The sequence below is a fragment of the Tursiops truncatus genome, chromosome 20 (genome assembly GCF_011762595.2).
Source record: "Tursiops truncatus isolate mTurTru1 chromosome 20, mTurTru1.mat.Y, whole genome shotgun sequence".
Classification (NCBI taxonomy): domain Eukaryota; kingdom Metazoa; phylum Chordata; class Mammalia; order Artiodactyla; family Delphinidae; genus Tursiops; species Tursiops truncatus.
The window spans coordinates 13,051,520-13,077,610 of record NC_047053.1 but is presented as its reverse complement, the minus strand read 5'-3'; the positions used below and the strand labels follow the sequence as shown (position 1 = coordinate 13,077,610).

At 52.3% G+C, this 26,091-nt stretch overlaps 1 protein-coding gene across 10 annotated transcripts in view; it reads right to left on the bottom strand.

Annotated features, from left to right (window-relative positions):
* Positions 1-24,739, bottom strand: part of SLC43A2 (solute carrier family 43 member 2) — a 42,449-nt gene extending 17,710 nt beyond the window's left edge. The window contains exons 1-6 of one of the 10 annotated variants that reach the window (XM_073798013.1): positions 18,565-18,787; positions 16,808-16,855; positions 15,913-16,006; positions 14,973-15,180; positions 12,939-12,994; positions 12,075-12,151 (exon numbers count right to left, since the gene is read on the bottom strand). In XM_073798013.1, coding sequence (XP_073654114.1) covers positions 12,075-12,151; positions 12,939-12,994; positions 14,973-15,118 — 279 coding nt within the window. In that variant the 5' untranslated portion in view covers positions 15,119-15,180; positions 15,913-16,006; positions 16,808-16,855; positions 18,565-18,787. Of the gene's footprint in view, positions 1-12,074; positions 12,152-12,938; positions 12,995-14,972; positions 15,181-15,912; positions 16,007-16,807; positions 16,856-18,564; positions 18,788-22,746; positions 22,879-22,907; positions 23,036-23,547; positions 24,127-24,160; positions 24,280-24,661 lie in introns of those variants that run through there. The other 9 variants (XM_033847193.2, XM_073798011.1, XM_073798014.1 and 6 more) reach the window with 9 other exon arrangements.
* Positions 24,740-26,091: the final 1,352 nt, after the last annotated feature.

Here is a 26,091-nt window from a genome sequence, read left to right as displayed (position 1 = left end):
AACAGAGGCACAGAAGAGAGAAAATTTGTACAAATCAGCTATCTGATAGGGCACCTGTATCTGCAGTGTATAAAGAACTCCTACAACTCAGTAAAAAAAAAACCACATATAACCATTTTTAAAATGGGCAAATAGGGCTTCCCTGGTGGCACAGTGGTTAAGAATCCGCCTGCCAATGCCGGGGACACGGGTTGGAGCCCTGGTCCAGGAAGATCCCACATGCCGCGGAGCAACTAAGCCCGTGCACCACAACTACTGAGCCTGCACTCTAGAGCCCGCGAGTCACAACTACTGAAACCCACGCGCCACAACTACTGAAACCTGTGTGCTACAGCTACTGAAGCCCGCATGCCTAGAGCCTGTGCTCCGCAACAAGAGAAGCCACCGCAATGAGAAGCCGGTGCACCATAACGAAGAGTAGCCCCCGCTCACCTCAACTAGAGAAAGCCTGCGCGCAGCAGTGAAGACCCAACGTAGCCAAAAAAATAATAATGATAATAATAAAATAAAATAAATTTATTTAAAAAAATGGGCAAATAGACATTTCTGAATAGACATTTCTCCAGAGAAGACATACAGATGGCCAATAACCTTATGAAAAGATACTCAATATCATTAATCATAGGGAAATGCAAATTAAAGCTACAATGAGATACTGCTTCATACCCCCTAGGGTGGTTATAATAATAATTAAAAAAAAAAACACAACACATAATAACAAACGCTGGTGCTGATACAGAGGAATGAGAACCCTCCTACACTACTGGTAGGAATGTAAAATGGTATACAGCCACTTTGGAGAACACTGGCAGTTCCTCAATTAAACACAGAGCTACCATATGACCCAGAAATTTCACTCCTAGGTATATATATACCCAAGAGGGATGAAAATATATGCCCATGTGTACATGAATGTTTATAGCAGTGTTTTTGGTTTTTTTGGCTGTACCTTGTGGCATGCAGGATCTCAGTTCCCCGACCAGGGATTGAACCCACACCCCGTGCAGTGGAAGCGCAGAGTCTTAACCACTGGCCGGCCAGGGAAGTCCCCATTCTTTATAATATACAAAAAGTGGAAACAACCTCCATGCCCATCAATGACTGGATAAGCAAAATGTGGTATATTCACACAATGGAATATCATTCAGCCACAAAAACAAATGAAGTATCGATACATGCTATCAATACAACGTGGATAAACCCTGAAAACATTATGCTAAGTGAAAGAACCAGTCATGAAAGAGCACAAAATTGTACGATTCCATTCATATGAAATGTCCAGAACAGGCAAACCCATAGAGACAGAGAACAGATTAGGGGTCGCCTAGGGCTGGGGTGGAAGCAGCTGGGAGGAATAGGGAGAAATGCTGATGGGTACAGAGATGTGATTTGGGGTGATATGATGGATTCTGGTGATGACTGTGTAACTCTATAAATAAACTAAAAACCATTGAACTGTATACTTTAGGTAAATTGTATGGTATGTGAATTATGTCTCAGTATCACTGTTAAGAAAAAAAAAACATGAATAAGAGACTTGAGATGTTTGGGGATCCCAGGATTTAAAAGGAACATGAATTAATCTATAGTGTATGGCCAACAAAGCCATCCTACGGCATGAAGCCAGGGTGGCTCTCCAGCCTACCAGAAGAAGCCCCAGCACACAAAGATCTCTTCTTCCAGCCCCCCGTGTCAACTCAGTCTTTTCAGAGAGGGTCAGAGGGAGAGAAGGAGCATATGGAAACTCCCCCAGGCAAAGACAGAGGAAATGTGACGTGCTCATGGGGGCCCAGGCACATCCGAGTGAGCACTAAAGGTACACAACCTCACTCTTTGCACACCTGCCTCCCAGGTATGCTGTGGTTCAGAGGACACGCCTCGGCTTCTGAGCTCACATATTTGGGCTGTGCCACGCTGGCTACTCCAGCAAGGCAGCCTCAGGCATTTCTGGGGCCACATCTGCCCCAGGGAGAATCCAAAGATTAGTTCCGCTTGTAAGGAAAGAGGAAACTGTTCTAGCCTGGGATGCCACTCCAGCCTCCACAGGGCATGTGGAGGAAGAAAGGGGTCAAAGAGGGCTTAGAACCCAACCAGAAGAGCAGATGGAGGAGAGAAGCCACTCGGTGCAGTCAAGCCAGGAAACACTTTTGTTGCAGTTGTCACCTCTGGGTAAAAAGAGTGCCCCCAACTTTTTGACAGGGCGAGGGGATACTTCTGAAGAGCAGACTGCTTGCTAGGTAGCCCTTTTCCTTCTACCCTAACCCAAGCTAGAACAGAACAACAGGGGCTTGGGGCTAGTGGGCAACTCTGACCTCACCTTCTGGAGTCTTCTCCCCAGAACTGGATCCAGGACAGGCAAGAACAGGAAGCTGGGAGAGGAGACTGACTTGACATCTGGTCCTGGATGAGACACTTGCCCTCATGCCTGGAAAAGGGCAGTAACCTCCAGCTGCCCTCCTTGCTTCCCTGCCTCTCCCTGCCTGGAACATTCTTTGCAACATCCTGAAAATTCTCCTCTCTAACATGTTATTTTAGTCAGCAGGGCCATTCCTAGGGTGTACAGAGCCTCAGGGCAAACCACGCTATGCAGCCTTCTTACCAACATGTACATCTTGTATTTAAATTACCATTATTTTTCCTGATTAGAAGAGCAATGCGTGTCCATTGTAAAACATCTGGAACAAAGTACACGTAAAGAATGAAATAAAAATTCCCCTGATATAGCCATGTTACCATTTTGATATATTTCCTTTCAATCTTTTTCCCATAAATACCTATAGCTTTGTAACCAAACTGGGATCATATGCTACATATTATTTTATAAACTTTTTCTTTTTTTACTTGATATATTATAAATATTTTGTAATTTAGTATTCATCTTCAACATAATTTGTAACAACTGTCCGGTATTTCCTTTTCTGGATGGTCTATAATTTATGCAACCATTTCTCTGATGTTCTCAGAGCCTTTTTAATTTTTATCATAAATAACATTTTAATGAACATCCTTGAAGATAAACATACATGCATATAGCTATGATTTCCTTAAGGTAAATTCCCAAAAGTAGAATCATTTGGCAAAAGGGAATACACATTTTTAAGTTTTTGTGATACTCTGTGCCAGACTGCCTTCCAGAAAACTTACACCAATTGAAATTGAAAAAACTTACATTTATTGATTGTTAATGACTTTGAACATTTTTTCTACGGTTTTTAAAATCAGTCATTTATATTCCTCATTTATATTCCTATTGTCCTTTCTTCCTATGAGGATGTTAATTTGTTCATATTGATTTGGCATAGGCTCTTTATATATTAAAGACCCTCACTGTTTGTCCATATACTGTAGGTATGTTTTCCTAGTTTGGCCTTTAACTTCTTAGTTCGTGGTGGGTTTTTTTTTTTTTTTTTTTTTAACCAATATAAGTGTTTAAATAGGTAGTCAAAGTCTGTTTCAGCTTTTAGGGACTACCTAACATTTGTGTCAGATGAAATCTCTCTGAAAACAGTATCAAGGACGACCCTGACCAGCGAAACCCAAAGCATAAACATCCTGGCAGTAGTCAATGTGTGGTCACAAAATAGCAAGCACAGGAGACAAGAAGGTTTCCCTGGGGGCATTAATTATTTTTCATATGTTAATACTAATTGTGTTTTATCCTTTAGCTACTTCCTTCCCTTCCTCCCAAAGCTGTCATGCCTGCCAGAGGAAATTTCCCCCATTTGCTGTGCCCAGGAGCAGCTCGATCAGAGGATTTTTCCTTATTATTAAGTTGTATAATAATGTAACATAGTTATATATATATAGTTAATATACTAAATCATATAATAGCATTATTATTATAATAGCAACTATTATTATCCTAAAAGCCCTCAAAACATCCTTACCAGATAGGTGTCACTTTTTTAGAAAAAATAAACTTATTCATTTATTTATTTTTGGCTGTGTTGGGTCTTTGTTGCTGCGCGCAGGCTTTCTCTGGTTGCAGCGAGCAGGGGCTACTCTTCGTTGCAGTGCGTGGGCTTCTCATTGCGATGGCTTCTCTTTGTTGCAGAGCACGGGCTCTAGGTGCGTGGGCTTAAGTAGTTGTGGCACGCGGGCTCAGTAGTTGTGGCACGTGGGCTTAGCTGCTCTGCAGCATGTGGGATCTTCCCAGACCAGGGCTCGAACCCATGTCCCCGGCATTGGCAGGCAGATTCTTAACCACTGCGCCACCAGGGAAGTCCCAGATGTCACTTATTACCCTCACTTAATGGTACAAAACTTTAGGATTAGAAAAGTCAAGGGACTCCCCCAAGCTGGTAAGGGTCAAATTTGGAATTCAAAGCAGGTCAAGCTTATGTGCATAGCCACTGGGTTACTCTGTGTCTTGGAAAACTCACATGGCCCTTGAAGGGTACACACTTGATTTGGGGAACCAAGGCAATTACCCTTACCTCTCACACCTCTCTGCGTCCCTTATTAAGCATTCTGTTTGCTCTCCCCACTAGAGATTTCTTAGATCCGTTCCGATGCTCCTTTTAGACCTACCTGCCTCCTTCTCTCCCCTTGACCTTCCTTGGCCGACCTCCCCACAGTCCAGGGCCACACTGTCAGGTGGACTTGCATTTGGCTGTAGACTCTCTCTTGTTTCATCTTCTTGTCTGAGTCTCCTCCCCCACTGGTCTCCACATGGCCCTCCCTCCCTCCCTCCCTCCTCTCTCCTTCTGCCTCTGCCTGACCTCAGCTGCACATAATGGCCACTCAGAAGCCCTGGTGATAGAGTGAGTGGTGGCTGAGTACTGAGCAGAGTGCCCTAGTACCGGCTTGAGGGTCGGGCGGAGGGGCAAGAACCACGTCTTCTGCCAAGTAGGAAGCTGTAGCTGAACTGCAATGACAGATGCGGGGAAAACACTCAGCAGGGGCGGCTTCCTGACCCTGGGCTCACAACTGCACTTGCAGGTGGGGGGCGCAGGCCCCCTCCTGGGCTCTGTGTGCTTCCCACCACCACCCCTGCTGCCTCGGGGAGGACTAGGGCTGGAGGGGGCTCAGCCGGGCAGAACCGGCCCTCCGTGCTGGCCTGGCTCACATGGGGAGGCCATCCCTGCGTGAGCCGGTGGTGACTCATTCTCTCAGCCCCTGGGCTGCACTGTAAACAGGCTGTGTGACCTTCCCAGAGGGGAAAACAGCAGCTGCAGATGGCCCCTCCCCTGGAGTGCTGGCCACAGAGGCTGCTACTGGATGAGAACCACCAGAAGCCTAGCCTCCAGCACGGCGAGGGTGGGCCGTCCTCCTTGGAGGACCCTCTTTAAGATGCCTCTCTTCCCAGGGCCCCCCAACTCAGGCCTGGGGCTTGCTGGCAGGTGGGACAGAAGAGCCGCTGTGTAGCCACCTGGCAGCGACTTTCCAAATCAGTGATCTCCCCAGCCCGCCAGCTGGGTCCTCAGGGAGCAGCCGCGTGCCGCGCCGGGTGGGCGAGGGGCTGGCATTCTGGTCCTCAGGCCCCTTCCAGAGGCGAGCCTCGTCCTCAGGTGGCGGCGGTACACACGCAGAGCTCTGTGCAACCTGAGCAGGCCAGGATCCAGGTGCCAGTCTGGACAAGCGGACTCGGCAAAGCCGGGCTCTTTTCTAACCCTTCCCAGCCAACAGCTCCAAGCACACACTGCCCGGAGAAGGTCCTGTGGTCACCTTTCCGCTCCACTGCCGAAGGGGTGAGGCGGAGGGGCTCCACACCCCAGTCACCTCATCCGCTTTCCCAGCCAGGTCCATCCCCGATGTCCCCACTACACGTTCTGTCCACCCCTGAACGAGTCACGTGCTGGGGCAACTTCGGAATGTGGTGCACTCTGACGGGTGAATTTTTCCCAAGCCAATGGTGATCAGCTGACTGCTTTGGGTTCTCAAGGCTCAGAACAGAAACCCAGAGGCAGAGCTGGCTCTGGGCACTGGGAGGGTCCTGCTCACCTGGCACCTGGGGCAGGATGCCTTGGGGACCCTCTCCTGGCCTGAGCAGGAATGCTAAACTCCCACACACCCCCCCAGGGGACATTTGCTTCACTGCTGTACCCAGAATCCTCTCCCTCCCCTTCTCTCAGGTGTTTGAAGAGGGATATTTATTTCTCTTCACACCCAGACCCCAACTCCCGTGGGATCACTTCTTCCTCAGGTTCAAAGTAAGTCTTCAATAAATCAAATAGGGGAAGCCCACAGAGAAATTTTTCATTAAGGAGCCTGGCAACATTTTGTCATCACTTTTCTGGGAGGGTTTCAGCTCAGAACTCCCCGTCTCACCCACACTGACAGGGGTCAGAGGAATGAAGTGGAAATGACATGCTCACTACACTGGCGGCATCTGTTCCCATCTCTAAGCAACCCTGGCCCCGGATCGTCGGATGGCGGCCCAGAGATGCCGCCTCCGCCACCGGCTGGTGTTTTCCTCGAGCCAATGAAGCGAGTTAAAGACCTGAGCAAATGCGAGGCCTTGAGCAAACAGACCAGAGTGTGCTGTCCAGATGTCCAGGGGGGAGGCTGAGGCTCGGCACCTCGGGGTGTGCCCTGCACCACCAATGACCCGCACCCTCCTCCTCTGAGGGTGTCGCATTGCCCGGGGCCCTCTGCGGCAGGGACCTGGGAAAGCCAGTTCTAGCCATTAAGCAGCCCACCTGGCATGGGATCCAGTCTCTGCCCTAGGGGATGGGATCACCTACGAGTACACACCTCTCCGGCTCTGTAGGAAGGTCTACAGGCCTGTGGGGAAAAGGCATTCTGCCAACTTGGGGCCCCCTCTCCACCAATGGGGGTAGCAGCTCACTGTCTCTGGTCATCTTTATTTATACCACAGCCCATGCAACACAAAACCCCTTGGGACTCAGAAAGTCCCCCAATTAAGATCTCCCTGGCAACATTCCCCCCAGATTCCCAGGTTATTACGGAGTGATTACCCATGGACCCAGAGCTGCTGTAGGAGATTTGATTTAGGAAGCTCCTAAAGGCGACCCTGAAGACTCCTTTGTCCCCCCAGTTAGAACATGGGTGGGAGACCCAAACAGAAAGTACCGTTGTGCTGCTGGCTCGGCGTCTCCGGGAGCCGATCCTGACAGTTCTGCTTTCTCAAAGGCCTGGGCTGTGTCAGAACAAGATTCAGCTCTGCTCAGCAGAAGCCTCGGCCAGCCCAGGAACATTGCCCAAGAGCTCCAGCCCTGCCCTCACTGACCTGCTTCTCGTTCCCCTTTCGGGGTCTGTTCCGGAGAGGCTCCTTATCTGAGGCCTCACAGGACAGAGGAACGCCCAAGGAGGTCCCTCAGGCCAGGGGCAGCGTGGGGAGGAGGAAACAGATGACATAAAAAGCGCTTAGGGGGCTTCCCTGGTGGCGCAGTGATTAAGAATCTGCTTGCCAATGAAGGGGACACAGGTTCGAGCCCTGATCCAGGAAGATCCCACATGCCGCGGAGCAACTAAGTCCGTGCGCCACAACTACTGAGCCTGCGCTCCAGAGCCCGCGAGCCACAACTACTGAAGCCCGGGTGCCTAGAGCCTGTGCTCTGCAACAAGAGAAACCACCACAATGAGAAGCCCGTGCACCGCAAAGAAGAGTAGCTCCCGCTCACCACAAGTAGAGAAAGCCCGCGCAGAGCAACAAAGACCCAACGCAGCCAAAAACAAATAAATCAAAAAAAAAAAAAAAAAAACACTTAAAAAAAAGGTGCTGGGGCTTCCCTGGTGGCACAGTGGTTGAGAGTCTGCCTGCCGATGCAGGGGATATGGGTTCGTGCCCCGGACCGGGAAGATCCCACATGCCGCAGAGTGGCTGGGCCTGTGAGCCATGGCCGCCAAGCCTGCGCGTCTGGAGCCTGTGCTCCTCAACGGGAGAGGCCACAACAGCGAGAGGCTCGCGTACCGCAAAAACAAACAAACAAAAAAACAAACAAAAAAAAGGTGCTTAGGGAGTTGGGCCATGAAACTGGAAGGGGAGTGAGCAGGGGCTGGGGGTGGGTGTCACCCCTGCTTTCCAACAGGGAATTGTGACTGAGCAGCTTCTTGGTGCCTCTAGACCAAAGGTTGTTGGACTTCTTCTGTAAAGGGACAGAGATTAACTATTTTAGCTTCTGCAGGCCATGTGGTCTCTGTAAAAGACTTCACTCTGCTGCCACAGCACAAAAGAAACAAGTGGGAGCGGCTCTGTGCCAGTAAAGCTTTGTTTACAGAAACCTGCAGTGGCCTGGGTGTGTCCTGGGGGCTGCCGCTTGCTGACCTCTGCTCTAGATCCAAGAATGGGGACCTTAGAGGACAAGCCACCAACCTCCCTTAAACAGACGCCTGCTAACCAAATGCTGCAGGTGATGATTAGATGGCTTTCTTGCCTGGTCACTATCTGGCCTGTGCAGTCTTTACCTCCCTCTGGGAGAGCCAAGAGCTAGCAGGAACACTCCTGCTGCAGTGCGTTTGGCTTCACACAGACCTACTAGAGGCTGATGAAAGCGACAGACCCTCCTCTAGAAAAATGCACCTGCAGGGCATGTGTGTGCCCATGCGGACACACACACACACAATGTGCTTGCTTGCTGAGAATCTCAAGGGAGTGCCCAGCCCTCCTGAAGCTTATTCATGGACCGCCTAGAGGCCTAAAAAATCCTAGGGTAGGGCTTCCCTGGTGGCGTAGTGGTTGAGAGTCCGCCTGCCGATGCAGGGGACGCGGGTTCGTGCCCCGGTCCGGGAGGATCCCACATGCCTGTGCTCCGCAACGGGAGAGGCCACAACAGTGAGAGGCCCGCGTACCGCAAACAAACAAACAAACAAAAACCTAGGGTAAGACCCCTTGCTCACTCAGAAACAGAACTAATTTTTTTGTATGTGAGAGAGTGCTCAAAAACACACACAAAAGAAACAACCCTGTAAAAACAGACAAATGACACAAAGAAGCAATCACAGAAGAAATACAAACGATCACAAAAAAGAGGTGAAAAGATGCTCCATCTCACTAACAAGGAAAAAAATTTTAAATCATAGTATATCAGTTTTCACCAGATTAGACCGGCAAATGTTTGCAAGATTAATGACAGGGTATCGGAAGGGGTGTGGAGGAAAACCTCTCAGACATTCTGGAAGGCTAGCATCTGTGTATAAACTTTTGGGAAGACCATCTGACAATCTATATTAAAATTTAACACATGCTGATCCTGGGGCCCAGCAATCCCACTTCTAGGAATTTATTTTACAGAAATACATGTACAGGGATGTTTACTTCGGCAGCATCATAAATCAGAAAAATTGGAAACCAACCCAAAAGTCCATTAGCAGGAAGCTGGTTACATAAAGCATGGCACATCTATATTATAGAATAACATGGAACTGTTTAATAATGAGGCCAATCTCCATAGTTTAAAATAATAAGGTAGATTTCTGAGGACTGGCAGGAAAAGACATAAAAGATACACTGTTAAGTGAAAAAGGCAAGTTGTAACAGTATTTCTTTTAAAAAGAGCAACATTAGTATATCCAGATTTTCTTTTTTTTTTCATAATGGAGAGTTACATTCTAAACTGATGAAGTTAGGCTTATAGGATTTTACAGTCCACACTTTATATTTCCAAAATAGTGACTTCTTACTTTTTGTTTTATAATCGTAAAAAAGAAAAGAAAAGAAAAAGAATCCTTATGAGCCTACTAGCCTCCCCTAAAGGTTTCTTGGACAATAACTATGAACTCAATTTAAAGACTGTCTTCTTTTTTTTTTTTTAACATCTTCATTGGAGTATAATTGCTTTACAATGGTGTGTTAGTTTCTGCTTTATAACACAGTGAATCAGTTATACATATAGATATGTTCCCATATCTCTTCCCTCTTGCGTCTCCCTCCCTCCCACCCTCCCTATCCCACCCCTCTAGGTGGTCACAAAGCACCGAGCTGATCTCCCTGTGCTATGCGGCTGCTTCCCACTAGCTATCTATTTTACGTTTGGCAGTGTATATGTCCATGCCACTCTCTCGCTTTGTCCCAGCTTACCCTTCCCCCTCCCCGTATCCTCAAGTCCATCCTCTAGTAGGTCTGCATCTTTATTCCCGTTAAAGACTTTCTTAAAGGGGATTCGTGGTGTGGTGGTTCTTATCTATTTGTCTTACGCTTTATTACAATAAAGCAGCTTTCTGTATTTCAGAGCGTAAACTCCTCAAGGACCATCTCTTTCTTCTACCCCGAAATTCAGAGCTGCCATCACATGGGCATAGTGTGGCTCAAATAACGGGGGTGATGCCAGATTTCTATTTTTCATTTTGATGAAAGAGGTGGTCGTGTTCACACTATCAAAAAACAAACAGAACCACGGCTCCTGCTTCACAATTTATACAACTTAGTGGAATCTGTGTACGTTTGACAGTTCTAACATATGTCTTACAGTTTCAACATTTGTTTTCCCCTGGGAATTTGAGAAGGAAGGAGATATATCCATTTTTTATAAATCTACCTGGTTAAAAAAATAAAAATAGGGACTTCCCTGGTGGCGCAGTAGTTAAGAATCCGGCTGCCAACGCAGGGGACATGGGTTTGACCCCTGGTCCAGGAAGATCCCACATGCCGCAGAGCAACTAAGCCCGTGCACCACTACTACTGAGCCCACGTGCTGCAACTACTGCAGCCTGTGCGCCTAGAGCCCGTGCTCCACAACAAGAGAAGCCACCTTGATGAGAAGCCCACACACCGCAACAAAGAGTAGCCCCCGCTCGCCTCAACTAGAGAAAGCCCGCGCGCAGCAACGAAGACCCAACGCAGCCAATAAATAAATAAATGTTCCCTCAAAAAAATTAAAAAGAAAAGAAATAGTAGCTTTAAAAAAATAAATAAATAAAAATGTACAAAAGAGTACAAAGTCAATCTCCTTCACACCACCAGGGGCAAGGCAACCAGAGTTCCCAGATACGTGTGTGTCCCCCACTCCCTGAGCACAGCACATATGTGGTCCTGGGCCGAGCCTCTCTCACCTAACACAGACCCCACCGAGTGTTCCAATTCCATGGACCCAGACCCAGGCACTTCATCCTTCCCACCGGGTCAAAGTTAACACAGCAAAACGCAGGAAGGGTGAACAGAAGAGGCACTGGGCCAGGCCTGGCCTCTGGCTCACAGCCTGTAGGAAGGGGTCAAAGAGATGTCGGTAACTCCTCAAGCTCCTTACAAGAAGACCAGCAAGTCCCCAGAGCTCCCTCAAAGCTAAACGAGGGCCCTTCAAAAGCATGACTCCTGACTCATTAGTGGAAAGAGAAAGCAGAAGTGAATGCACTGCAAATAAAGTGATGGGAGGTATTGTTTCATAAATACTTTCTCAACGGGAAACTGAGATGGTCCACACCTTCCTGTTGGACAGAGAAATCTCTCTGGAAGCCTAGCATTCTCACTTCTTTCCCAATGGCCAGCTCTGAAAGGCACAACTGCCTGACCAGGTGAGCCTGCACACAGCTCCCTTCTTCCTCCTCCTTTGACTTTCTTTTAACCCAGACCTTCCTGCAGCCTCTCCCATTTCCAAAAGAAGCACATTCTGTGGCGTTCTGGTGCTACCATAGAAACCCTCCCCAGAAGGGCTCCCTGTGCCCAGAAGGGCTCTCTGTGCCCCAGCATTTAGAAAACCCAGCAGAGAGGCAGCCTATGTGTTCCCCAGAGTTTTTCATTCAGTTCTGAACAAAGCAACAGTTAGGGGCAGGGTGATTCCAAGAGAGGTGTGTTTTAAGGTTGCACTGTTAGCAAGAAATCTCTTGCCACAGAAAATATGAGAAAAGAAAGCAGGTGGCAGGTTTTTTCTCCCGGGTCCCGCCTTCTCTAGGCACATGGCTCCCTCAGCACCTCAGTCATGGTCCGGAGGCAGGGGACCGGCCACTCCGCGAGTCCCGCTCTGCTGCCTTCCTTTCTGCCTGCAGGACCTCCCCAGCTTGGGAGGCCGAAGCTGGCTTTGCTGCCACAGCCTCACCACCGATGACCCTCTACTGCTTGGGATACCCAGGCAGAGGCAGGCAAACGGAAAGCAAGGAAATCAAAGCCAATAAAAGCTGCCTCAGATTCACAAGAAGATGACCGAACTAGAGATCTTCCTAAAAAAATTGGTACTTACTGTTAATGAGGTGAATGTCATGCACATCCCACCAAAGCCATTCAGAGCCAGGGCGATGAAGATGAGCACGGAGAGAGCTGGAATGAAGCAGAAAAGCTCCTAAGCGGGGAACCACGGCTGAGCTTCAGGGACCAGTGCTGGGTAAGGAGCCGGCCCCGAACAAACGCAGCTGAGCGCCTGACAAGCCATCAGGCGTTAGTGCCGGACACCTGGGGAGCTGGCCCAGCCTCTGCCTCATCCTCCTCTCGCCTATTTTACAGAGCTTGGGCTCTTGCAAAAGCTGCACCCCCGTCCTCCTTTCTCCACTAACCTTAGCAGCAAGGGAGAGGCCTAGAGAAGCTGCTTCACTGAAACCCAAAGTACAGGTACCCAAGAATCAGGAGAGGAGCCTGGATAAGATTTGGGTGAAACTCAAATCCTATTTTGGTGTTTGTTCTAAAAGTCCCTGCAGCATCAGTTCCACCTGAACAGGGTTAGGGACCAGGCAGCTTCTAAGTTATTTTTAAAGTGCTGGCCTGGGCTGCCCCAAGGGGCTCAGCTCATGACCTCCACACACACCCCTGCAGCTGGCCTAGTTCTCCAGTTGGCATCAATGAGGCCATGGGGGACTGGCCTGGCTTGGCAATGAGACGGGTGTTTCTCACCCCCTGGGAGCTTCTCTCAGACCTCTGTCTGGGGCCATTATTTGGTTACCCAGCCACCCATCAGAGATAAGTCACTGGGTAAAGGCCTAACAGGTGTCCCTCTAATGTGAGCAGTGAGCAGCAGGCCTGGCCCAGCTTTCTAGAGCAGGTGGGCCTACAGGCACCTCTGGGCACTCTCTCCCCGGTCCCTGACAAAAGGGTAGAGGAAAAGCTTACTCACAGTTTGGGTTACTTGCTCCATATGCAATCAACAAGCAGGAGACAGCAAAGCAGGCACTAAAAAGAAACAGAAACAGTACACTGTTATTACTGTTATTGTTAATATTGCTTATTTGGAGGTATTGGTTATGTGCCAGATGCTTTCAGAAAATTTACGTACATTCTTTCATTTAATTTAACAATTCTACAGAGTATAACTGGCTCCATTTTACTGATGAGAAAAATAAAACTCGAAAAACAAAAACAAGACAACGAGGTCCTACTATACAGCACAGGGAACTATATTCAATATCCTGTGATAAACCATAATGGAAAAGAATATGAAAAAGAATGTATATATATGTATAACTGAATCGGTTTGCTGTACAGTACAGTAGAAATTAGCACAACACTGTAAATGAACTATACTTCAATAAAATAAATTTTTTAAAAAACAGGTATTCAAATACTTGGAAAAAAACAAACACAAAAACTAAATTCTCCAAAGTCTCCTAGCTAGCAGGTGGCTAAGCTGGAATTCAAGCCCCAAAGCCAGGTCTGGTAAACACCCCGCTGCACTGCCCCCTCCATTCCCCAGACTGGAGAGGGCCAAGGCTGTGAAGCGAGAGAGGACACAATCCACTCCCCAGGCTCCCATGCCCGCTCAGCAAAAGGGGATGGACAGAACCCCACCGGGCAAGGGGCGATGAATGGCAGCTTCCAAATCCCCTCTGCCTGGCTCTAACCTGGGACCAAGTCTGCTTAAGCTCCAAAGAATGAATGAAACTGGTCCCCCACGCATTTCCTTCAGGGCTACAGGCCTCGCTCATTGCACACCACTGTCCTGCACGATGCTCATTTCCAATGGGACTGGCTTGGGGAGTACCTTGGCCAGAGAGGGCCAGCTGCTTGGTGGACTGACCCTGAGACTGGCAATCTGGAGCTTTACAGCCCAGGAACACATCCCAGGAGGTACATAAGATGACCCACTAAGGTACCAGAGGTAGGGAAATACTATTTTACAATTTTATAATTTTAGAAATTTTATAATTTTAAATCTCAGCCACTTTAATTTGTATTTTTTGTATATGTATCATAAGGCACATAAAACACCATATGAGATGATGGATGTTCCCTGAACTTACTGCGGTCATCATTTCATGAGGTATGTGAGTCTGATCATTATGCTGCACCTCAGTCTTATACAAGGCTGTACATCAATTACTACCTCAACTGAATTGGAAGAAAAAAATAAAGCACATAGAACATTAAGAATGATATACATGGGGGCTTCCCTGGTGGCGCAGTGGTTGAGAGTCCGCCTGCCCATGCGGGGGACGTGGGTTTGTGCCCCGGTCCGGGAAGATCCCACATGCCGCGGAGCGGCTGGGCCCGCGAGCCATGGCCGCTGAGCCTGCGCTCCGCAACGGGAGAGGCCACAGCAGTGAGAGGCCCGCATACCGCAAAAAAAAAAAGAACACTGGTTTCCAGTCTTTCTGACCTTACACCTCCATGAGATGAAAGAGTTTGAATACATACCTCTAATATAAGCACATAGAGTTGTCAATGATATACACATATATCATTCTTTTTTTGTTTGTCTGTTTTGCAGTACGCGGGCCTCTCACTGCTGTGGCCTCTCCCGTTGCGGAGCACAGGCTCTGGACCGCGCAGGCTCAGCGGCCATGGCTCACGGGCCCAGCCGCTCCGCGGCATGTGGGATCTTCCCGGACCGGGGCACGAACCCGCGTCCCCTGCATCGGCAGGCGGACTCTCAACCACCGCGCCACTAGGGAAGCCCCAAAAACCAGTGTTCTTAATGACAAGCGATTCCAGGCCCGCCCAGGCAGGCCTGAGTCCTGTGACATTCATGAAGATCGGCACAATGCAAGGGTCACAGTAGCTATTGATTTGGTTGCACGTGGGGTAGGAAGCCCGTCCTGGGCAGGCATTTAGGGAGCTCCACAGTGCACCTGAGAGCAGGTACCAGGATTACCCACAGTGGGGAATCTCAGCCCAGGGATCCCACCTGCCCACCCCCACCCCTAGAACTGACCTGCCCAGCAGCCTGAGCTTCCTTGGGCCGTACTTGTCCATGACGATGCCCAGAGGCAGGGTGATGGCACTGAGCAGGAAGGAGCCCACGGTGAAGGCCAAGTTTAGCATCTCATCCTGGGCCTTGCAGCTGAGCCAGCCATTCATTCGGCTCACCTCCTCGTGCTCCGGCTCTGCTGTGCCCCCCACTGTGCCATTGGTGACATTCTCTGTGTGTAGAGGGAGGGAAACCTGACCACAGGGTCGTGGCAGCGATTTCCAAAGATCAGAGGGGCGGGTGCCCACCCGGAGTCAGCCCACTGGGAATGCCAGGGCTGAATCTGGCTACCCCCCAGCAGGCTGGCATGTCTATCTGGCCCAAGCTCCCTGGAGCGATAATGCAGAGATTCTTCACTTCTGTGTGGGGGTCACAGATGCTTTCGAGAATCCAATAAAGGAAGCTCCACTCCTGCTCTTTAGAAAATGCGCAAAGTCTTGCCCACAGTTTCAGGGCCTTCAGGCATCCCCGGCAGCACCCACGAGCCCCAGGTTGGGATTCCCATTCTAGAGTAACCGACACCTAGAAGAGTAGGCCTCGGGACCCAGCCCGGGCTGTGAGTGGGACCCCAGGCTGGCTAGAACCTTCTCTGCAGCTCCGTCCATGGAAACAGTCTGCAGCCAGTATACAGGAGGCCGACCCTAGACCACCTGGGAAGGACAAGCTGCTGGTCTCACTGCGCTGCCCTTGGTCAACCGAGGGGAGGGGTGAGTAGGCCTCCTTTACTGCCCAGTACGGCAGATTTCTCAAACACACAGCCCCTGTGCTCAATCCTCCCCGATGTTCTCACAGCATCAACCACCACATACACTGTGTCATGGAAGCCCTTGGGAAGGGTTTTTGTTTTGTTTCGTTAAAAAAAAGAAAAGTCCCGAGTAATTTGCTTTCACTTGTGGAAGTGCACCTTTCTTCTTCTCGCTGGGGTCATGATGTCACTGTCCCCTGTGGCCACGCCTGTGCTGTAATCCCAGTCCTTAACGATACCCTCCAAAGTCCACCTGGCACCAAGACAACGAAAAGACGGAGGAAAAAGTGCTGCAGCAGCGGAGGGTGGGAGGGTAGAGGATAGGCCGCCATGTGGCGGAGGAACCCTCTCATCTTGGGAACTGCTAGTTAAGAGATGCTGACTAATCCCGCAGAGGGAGGAGCAGCCTCTGATGAGAGGTGAGGTCGCGCTGGGAGGCTCAAGGAAATACCTCTCTTCAGATAACTCCGTGCCTCCTGAATGCCGCCCCCTGGCACCAGGGTTATAAATCTGACGTGTGCAAGGCCTGCCCGGGTCTCTCTCGGGTGTGACCCAAGGTTACGGGAAAAGATGCACCTTGGGTGAATCATGCTATATGCCAGCCTCTGACCAACAGGCCCTGCAGGGGGCACGTTGAGGGTGGGGTGCAGGGACCTGGCCTCTGGGTTCCAATTTTGGTTCCTCCACTTCCTATTTGTATAACCTTGGAGAAGTGATTTCATCTCTACCTCAGTTTCTTTATCCGTAAAATGGGCATAATATAAAAAATCATCTACCTTTCTAGAGTTTTGAGGAAGATAAAAGAGAAATCCAGATAACATTCTAGAGCTCACATAGGCATAGCAAATGCTCAATAAACAATAGCTAAAAGTTGTTATCACTACTATTACTACTCGTCTCGTTGGCTCGGAATGGGGGTAATGGCTGGCAGCACAGCTGGACACACTAACTGGGAGCAGAGTTCTGTAACTGACCATTCATCCACAGCATGAATTCATATCTAGTCTCCCCCTGGGCTGGGGGGCCTGAAGGACAGGGACTGTGTTCTAGTCACCTGTGTCTCCAGCACCTCCCCTTGGTCCTGGTACACAGTAGTTGTTTACTGAATGAATGAAAACAGTGGCATCAGATCACATTGGCCAAAAGGATCAAGAGAGAAGAAATGAAACAGGACACATGGAACCAACTTGAAGACAGAGGGGATCGAAGGAGATTATAGCCCCAATGTTAACCTCCCGAAGCCAAAGACACAAAACCTAACAAGCCAGACTCTCAGCGCCCCCCACCACTTTCTCTCAGCTTTCCAAAAGATGCCCCACCGTGCTGGCAGCCAAAACACATGACCAGCAGGGTCATCTGAGTCCATTAGGATCCAGCTCAGAACCGTCACACACACTGCCTTAGCCAGCAGGCCTGAGCTGCTTGTCCACAGCGAGGCCGCTTCTGGAAAAGCAGAGCTGCTGTTGGCACTGGTTTCGGGTGTCAGCTCTGCCAGCAGCAACAGGAACTGGAATGTAAAGCGGGAGGACAGGGTGTCCGCAAAGCAACGGCCACCTCCAGGTCGGTGTGCAGGTGCAAGCGAACCAAAGAGGTGCGACAGAGTGGGTGGGGGGAAGGGGCACCCCCAGGCCTGGGATCGCTGGCTGGTGAGAGCGCTAGAGGACGCGAAATCACTCCGGGCTGGGAGTGCTGTGGGATCTGCTGCTACAAGCAGGGAGCCATGATCGGATGGGGAGCAGAGGAAGCGAGGCAGCACGGGGTCTGAGGAAAGGCACAAGGGTGTTCTGCTCCCAGCTTCCCCAGAGAGGAACCACAGCTGGACCTAAATCCATGACTGTACTCCCCGAGAGAGAGAGAAGATGAAATCCCAAGGCAACATACATATGCAAGGCAGACTCCCTGATTTGCTCTAAGTGAAGATGGGGACGAAAACATCTTGAATTGTTTAGAGATCTGGTCACCCTGTAAACTAGACAGGGGGGCTCAGGGGGAGAGAAGTTAGAGTGGAGGGAAGGGAATCTGTCTCTCCCATCTTTCATCCTAGAGCCGCTATAACAGAAGCAGGGACCTTACACTTTTGGCCACCAACCTTCTCTTAAATCCCTGCCAACGGGGCCACCTGGCCCTCTGCCCTCCCAGCTCCCGGCAGTGATGTCCAGCAACAAATGAGCTGGGGGTGGAGGCGCCCGGGGGGCCTCTCATCGGCCCAGGGAGCGGTGCGAGAGTGCCCCTCGCCCCAGAGGGAACTAAACCTTCTGTGAGCCTGCAGCTTTGCTGGCAGTAAACAGCCCACACGAATTATCACAGATCCAGTAATGCCCAAACACAGTCACACCCAGGCTGCTTCCGTCGCTCTGCTCCCACCTGGGCCACTGTGGGCCAGACAGACCCAAACAGATAAGCACACAGGAAGCGCCAAGCCCCTGGGGTGCCCCTCTGCTCCCAGCCTAGACCTCAGCCCTCACCCCGGTCCAGGCTGCTCTGTGCCTCACCTGCACCGGCTTATTACAGATGCGGCCAGAGTGGCCCGTTCCGGCCCAGCCCAGCCCAGCCAGGGAAGGTGAACCAAGAAGACAGGCAAGGAACTGGCGTGTCCGGAGTGTGCAGAGAACAGGCGTAAGGCTGCTTAGGAGGAGACCCGGGGCAGGGAAGAGAGAACAATGCCTGCCCTGTTCGGCCCCACTCACAGAACTCACACACGAAATCCTTACAGAGAAAGCAAGGGAGAAAAGAGGGTGCAGTGGTCCCCCTGAGGCTCCCCTAACCTCCCTGGATCAAGGAGGGGGCTCCCCTGACCCCAGGGAAACAAACCAGAAGAGCTGACCGTACGATGCTCAAGGGAGCAAGGGGCACCGGGTTGCAGGCCTCTGCAAACCCGAGCTGCGCCCCCAACCCCCAGAGTGCAGGCCTCTGGACGCCCTGCTGTGGTCTCTGCCCCAGGATCTCCTGTCTCTCTCAAATCCTTAGTCTATCCGGCAACAGGAAGCAGCATCTCAGTCTGGCAGGGGGTATGTAGGTAAGAGGTCAGCCTCAGACACAGCAAACCGAGGCAGGACACAGTCAGAGGACCATGCCGGGTAGGCCAGGGCCCAGCCCCCGCGTTGTGATGGCAGAGTGCCGGCGTGCGCTGGCCACTGTGCTCTGCGCTAGTGGTTCCTGTCTCACCGAGCGCCATCCCACCCTCACCCCATGTTCCACATCCAGATACCAGGAGTGTCAGAGCAGGTAAGTCACTTCCCCGAGGTCTCATAGACAGTATATGGGGAAGCTGGACTTGAATCCAGGTGGTCGGACCTCAGAGCTCCTGCTTTTAACCTTCAGGCTGTGCTGACGCTGTACCACCTGGGTTAGAGGCTTTTCAGAGAGAAGATGCTGAGGGAAGAAAGACGCACAAGGCTATCAGTGTCGGGGCAATGCCAGGTGGCCCTTAATGTCACCTGGTGAGAATGGGACTGCCCCCAAGATGCTCCCACGAGGTCCCTGAAAGCCAACCAAGCTGGACAGGACCTTAATGGGACACCAAGAAGCCAGGGAGGGCCAGCAGATGTGGAGGAGGGAAATCAGGTCATGGAAAGGAGGCAGGCAGGGTGGGTGGGGAGGGCCAAGGGCACCAGCTCCTTTGTGACACGTCCCGAGGCTGAAGGGCCCAACCTGGATCCCCAAGTACCGAGTTAAAAAAAAAAAATCCAAAATAAACTGGGGGGAGAGAGTGAAAACAGCCCTATTCGCAGCAAAAAAGTGAAAGGACTTCCCTGGTGGTCCAGTGGTTAATACTCCCCAAGCTTCCACTGCAGGCGGCAGGGGTTCGATCCCCGGTCAGGGAACTAAGATCCCGCATATGCCACGCGGCGTGGCCACACACACACACACAATGTGAAACGATGGGTTTTCAAAAGCTACCACCAGTGGCCTTTGAGGGTGGGAGGAGACCATAAAAAGGGAGGGCCGTCAAGTGGCACGGACCATCTCCTGTCCACATCTGCAGCCTCGGTCCGGCCTGGTGGGGACCGGGCCTGGCCCTGCTCTCTCAGGGTCCTGGGGGCCAGCTTCCTGCTTTGTTTCAGTGAGGGGTGCCACCCCCCGGCCACCACAAGCAGAGTAACTGCGGTGGTCAAGAGCACAGAACTGGGGTCTGCCTTGGGGTCCATGGCTGGGCTGGACCGTGGCTTCCTCGGGCAGAGGCCACGTCTCCCACCTTCAGGACCCCCACCCCACCCAGCACCTGGCGTGTGGCAAGCCCTCAACAATTCATGAGAGGCTAACAGGTGAATCTGACCATCTCTTCTGCCTCAGGGGCTTCTTCCTGCCTTGAGAATAAAATCCAGTCTCCCCAGGGGCCTGCAGGCCCTGGCCCCTTCCCAGATCTCCAGTAATCTCCTGCCCGCCTGTCATTTCTCTCCTCTCTTTCAAAACACAGCTTACCCCGGAGGCTCACTGCCCGCTCCTCTCCTGAGTCACCCCTGTGGCCCTCCACGCTTCTGCCTAAATATCACAGAGCCCCCACCCACCCAAGTTGAACCAGATCCCCACGGTGGCTCTCACCCCGGCACCCTGCTCTCTGCTGGGGTCGGACCACCACTTGGAAGCATGTAGGCCTATGTGTGATGACTCTTAGATGCTGGCAGACTACAGACTCCCTGAGGGCCCGGATTGCTCTGCGCCCAGCAGAGCCCCTCAGAAAATGTTTACTGAATGTATAGGTCAGATACACCAGATAGCACCAGGCCCCTGGGCTGACCCTGTCGAAGTGGGCCACCGGTTGACAGAGGAAATGAAGAAAGAGTTTGGGTGTGGGTGGTGACAGCGGCCATCCGGCCACCAAAAGAACACAGTTCTGGAAAAGCCGGGGCTGGGAACCCAGTCGGTCTCCTGTCCATTCCAGTGGGGAGTGGGGAGGCAAAGCCAAGTGCCAGGCCCAGGTCCCCAGCCCCAGTCATCCATCCTGACTGTCCGGGAGACAGGGATAAAGAGCTGAGGGGAAATGGAAAACCCAGCTCTTTCTTTCTGTCTCCCACCTCGACATGCTGGAACCGGACACCGTGTCTGTGGCCGGATTCTGGCTGGAGTCCCGAGAAAGCGTTCTGAGAACCTTTCAACAGGTTCAGGCAAATTTTCTTTCAAGAACAAACCAAAGCATCAGTCCTAAAAGCCACAAAAAGCTGACAAATTTGCCTTTCAGTCAGCTGTAGGCTGGTCAGCTTTTCACAAGCTGAAGTCAATAAAGGTAATAAACGGCCTAACCGCTTCTCTGCACTTCAGCCGTCCCCCAAGCATGAAAATATTAGGCCTAAGCAGAAATCTTGATCCTAAATCCTCCGGGCACACCCAGCCAGGCAAGACACAGGGACTCCTGGCCCCAAAAGGCAACAGGTTACTCCAACTCCAAGAAACAAGGAGCAAGGAGGCCAGAGAGATAAGCTGTGTGGAATCAGCAGGCCTGCCCGCCACGGATGCTGGGTCAGCGGGTTTGCCAGATAGTCAGAAAAACCAAAATCAGAGGCAGGAACAAAGGCACGGGATAAGAAGTTGATGTTCAACCCACAATCCTGACCCTTCACCTTCACTTTGGTTTACAGGAGGGACCAGGCAAGCCTCTCAAGGGCTTAAACACCAACTCAGCACTACGTAGGCACAATCTCCGGGACTCCTCCCACTTCAAAGAAGGAAGAAGCCAAGGCTGAGGCAGGAACGAAGTGACCAGCCCCAGCGCTGCCAAGACCATAAAATAAATTAAATCAGTGGACGATGTGGGGGGGAAAACGCTAGAATCAGACCTTCTGATACCACAGTAGGTCAAAAAAAAAAAAATTGACTACGATAGTCCTCCAGTCTGGATGAGATGCTACAAGCTTCATCTGGGGATGATGTTTCCTTCTGGTTTTAACCCCTCTGTGCAGCCTGAAAGAATCCATCAGAGGCAAGCAGGAAGGGTCATGAACTACAAGGAGAGGAGAGAGGGAGGGAGAGGAGGCGCCTAACACTCCAATCTGTTCCCTTCCAGAGTCATTAATCTCCTAACATCTCTCGGGCAAAGCAGAAAGCTTGTTTAAGGAACAAGGTCTGAGTGACTCTCCCATCTCCCGAGATTTCTTGCTGATGTGGGAAAAGGTCTGCCAAGAACCCTAAGGTTATTAGGAAATATTTCTGAGTGGCTAAAGGCTAAAGGTTATAAATGATATACTCTCTGCCCTCAGGCAGGCTCAGCATCCCCTCCCTTTCTCCTGTCCTTAACCTCTCCCAGCTGAAGCTTCCCTAGTGACTTGGAATGCTCAGGAATCTCCTAGGAAGATCAGAGGAGGAGACCAGGGAGGGTTCTACACGGGCTGACAGGCAGCATGAGCTGGTCCAAAGCTTTCTCTTCCCTCAAAGTTAGAACTCTAGAGAAAAAAAAGGCATGCTGGGCTTCCCTGGCAGCGCACTGGTTAAGAATCCACCTGCCAATGCAGGGGACACGGGTTCGAACCCTGGTCCGGGAAGATCCCACATGCCGCGGAGCAACTAAGCCCTTGTGCCACAACTACTGAGCCTGTGCTCTAGAGCCCACGAGCCACAACTACTGAGCCCGCATGCCACAACTACTGAAGCCCACGTGCCTAGAGCCCGTGCTCCACAACAAGAGAAGCCACCGCAATGAGAAGCCCGCACCACAAGGAAGAGTAGCCCCCGCGCGCCGCAACTAGAGAAAGCGGCACGCAGCAACGAAGACCCAATGCAGCCAAAAATAAATAAATTAAAAAAAAATTTTTAAAAGAGGCATGCCAGTGGTGTGATTCAGGGAGTCAGGTTTGGGCTATTTCCATCCAAAGGAACTTGGGCAGGGGCTGCTGACAAAAGTACTGGGGAGAGACATTACTGAGTTCAACCCTTAGGTAGTCACTGCTGGGGACAGCGAGCAGAGGAAAACATTTCCTATCAAGGTTGCCTAGGAAGGTGGGTAGCAGGGTAGTGGGTGAGAGGCACTTGCGTCCCACTGATTGGCTGAACCCCACTGACCTTCAGCATTCAGAATCCTTTCACAAGGTCATCAGGTGTGAACACAGGGGTGGGGGTTAGATTTCTTGTAGACAAGCATCCTCGGCCTTCATTCAGCAACACCAGTGTGTAGCAAAGGGAGAGGACAGACCTAGTGTCCTTTCCATAAATATCTTCCTTACCTCTCTCCTCCCCCCACCCCCATGGGGGTAGAAGGCCACTGAGATGTTCTCACAGCCTGTGGGAGGAAATGCCCTTTGGAAAATCATAAAGCAGCAAAAATAGACAAGAAATTGTATCGGAAAAGCCCTTTAGAGACTCCATGATAGCCTGACAGAAAAACATCTAGATTCTAGATGAACCTTCCACCGGCTGCAGGCCAAGCCACTTCCTCTCTCCTGCTGCACCCCAGCTACTGAGTCAAGAGTTCCTCTTTCTTACAGTCAGAGAGCAACATGTTTACTGCAAAGCAAGTGATGTGCCAGGCACTGGGAGGAAAGGAGTCCAGTCATGTTCCCAGGTGGTGGAAAGAACACCCTGGACTTAGGGATTCTGGATCTATTACAGTCTACAGCTGTGCGGCCTCAGACAAGTCAGAAGATCTGAGACTCAGTTTCCTCAGTCACAAAACAGGGACAGTGATGTGTACCCAGCACACACTGTGGGTGTGTGTGAGCTGGGTGAGGATCAAATGGGCCTTTTGCTAACTAGGAGGTGCTGCGCAGTGAGGCGGTCTTGCTGGCTGGGTCTACACCGCCATCCCCCCCCCTCTCCCAAAGCCCCCACTCCAGGAACCACCCCGAGTCCGAATACCCGGCTCACCTGGCTCAGTACACAGGTAGGAGTAAAAACCCTCCGACTTGAGCATGATGAGCAGCGAGCCCCAGCCCAGGAGGACTGCCGAGAAGAGGAGGTTTTCCAGCACGGCCGTGCAGGCCATCCACCAGCGGCGCCGATGGGCAGTGGCCAGGGTGGGCGCCATGGCGAGGCGAGGCGAGGCGCGGCGGCCCGGCTCCGGCTCAGGCTCCGGCTCCGGCTCTGCAGCCGCCTGCGCACAGACCTCGGCGTCAGCGCCCGGCACTATGCAGCCGGGTCGGCCAACCCGGGCCGCTGCCGCAGCGCGTGGAGCTTGTCACCCCTCTGCGGCCCGGGAGGCAAGTGCGCGCAGCAAGGAAGCCCCAGCCCTGCCCGTGCCCTGGGCCACCCTCTCCGCCGCTGGCTCGTCCGCCTGCCCGCAGCTCCAGCAGAGCCGCCCCGGCCAGACAGGGAGACTTCTCCCTCGGCTCACTCGTAGGGAAACTGAGGCACGGAAACAAGAAGGGACTAACGCCTGCTCAGGGACGTGGACTTAGTCCTGGCTCCCAGAAGGATTGACACAGCCTGGGGGTTGGCAAGGGAGGCAGCCTGAGGTCCGGATACCTGGGCAGGTGCATACCTGAGGGCTGCCACTCCCTAGGGCCCTCACTGGCGCCCGCCCGCCGGCACTGGAGACCCTCTCCCAGACCGGGCTCCCTGAACCACAAGATCAGCGCACGGAGTTCCAGAACGGCCCGCCCACGGCCCGCTCATTGGCCTGACGGCACAGGAACTGCCGCGCCATTGGCCGCTGTCTAGGTCGCTAGGCGCTGCGGCCACGCGAGCCCCGCATGGGAGAGGAGAAGCCGGTTCAAACCGGCGGCGCGAGTCTCTCGCGCGACCCCCATCGGGGGCCGTTTCCTCGGCAATTAGCTCGTTTCCATGGAAGTGGACCCCCGTCCCTCCATCCCCCGGCTCCCTCCTCGATTCGTCAACTCTTTCTTGGAGGCTCCTCATCCATTCAGTCTCTCTCCTTTCTCCTTTCCTCTCTTCTTTACATCTTCAACCTACGCCCTTATTCGTGCGCCTTCTGCCCCCCAGCACCCAAGCCCGGGGCCCAGGTCCCCCGGATCCAGCTCACCCGGTTCTTACTGCTGTGTGTCGGGCCCGGCCGGCGCCTTTTCTGCCCCCCTTTTATTCCAGCCCTTTTATTCCGACCCCAAGATGAAAACACTGCCACACGCTGATTGGCTGAGTGGGGGCTGGAAACAGGCTTTATCCAATCAGCAGCCACCCGCCCGCCCCGCTGCGAGCAGAAGCCGGTTCCGGCCGGACTAGGAGACAAACAAGGGAGCTGGGGGTGCACCGGGACCTGCGTTGGGCGGTGTTTTTGGTCTGGTGCTTTAAACTGGAGTCACAGCCGTGCCGGGAACCCCCAGAGGCATTGCCCCATCGCCTCTCCAGAGCCTCGCCCCGAAGCCCTGTCTCTGGATTGGGTCCCCTGCTCGGCGTTCCGGCTCCCTCGGACTTCCCCTAGTTGCACGCCAGTCCGCCTCGCTCACCTAGCCTAGCTCCCGCACTCCGCTCTCCTCCGGCCCGCTTCGTCTTCCCCAACTTCTCCTGTGCCTTGGGCACCACGCCCGATGCTCTGGCGCCGCATGAGTCGTCCCGCTCCCGCCACTTCCATTGCCTCCCCTCGCAACGCTGCCATCCTGTCTGTCTTGGGCTTTGTGCCCTGAATCCTCGCTCTCCTGCCCCTAATAACCCTCATCCAGGCGCTGTCTGCGCATTCTGGCTCCCCTGACCTCTCTCTATCCAGGCATGGTGTGCCTCTTCCCTGCTCTCCTGATTCATCGACCCCATTTCTGGGTGCCATCTGCCCGGTCCCTGGAAGGTGTCCCTCGGGGTCCCCAAGTGGGAGTTTGGGGCTTGTCTGCCTCCTAGAACGTTGTTTCCTCAGGTGCCGCATCCAGACTCTGACCCCCCGACCCCACCCCGTTCCCTCTCTCCTTGGTCCCCTCGGGGACCTTCACCCAGACCGGTCATCTTGGTACTCCCTGCTGGAGTTGACCACCCCATTCCCACTTCCCGGCACCACCTCCACCCCCTTACTCCCCATTCCCTGACATCTCCTTCAGGTTAGGGCTCTCCCTGCAGGTTGACGCGGTGGGCAGCGCCAAACTGCAAAGCACAAGTCAGGTCTCCCGGAAAGTGCGGGTGGTCGGGAGGGCTCCAGGCTCCTGCTCTGATCAGCGACCTGGACGTGCCCCGAGGAACTGCCAGGGCAGGGGGATGGAACCTAGGCCCTGGAGGTTCAGCTGCATTTGGACGATCTCCCCCATCGAAGGCACTAGGCCAACAACTTCGGAGGGCCTTCGGTCTCCCGCAGATTCCGCTTGGTCTCTCTGGCACGCTCTGGGAGCTGGCCTTGTCATCCCAGGGCTGTGGGAGACCCAGCAGCCTCCTGCTCCACGTCCCTGAGTCCGAGTGCGCCCCCTGCCGCCGTAAACCCACCGTTGGCAACCTTGCTCAGACCACGCCTGACATTGTGGGTTTGGGGGATCCTGTCTG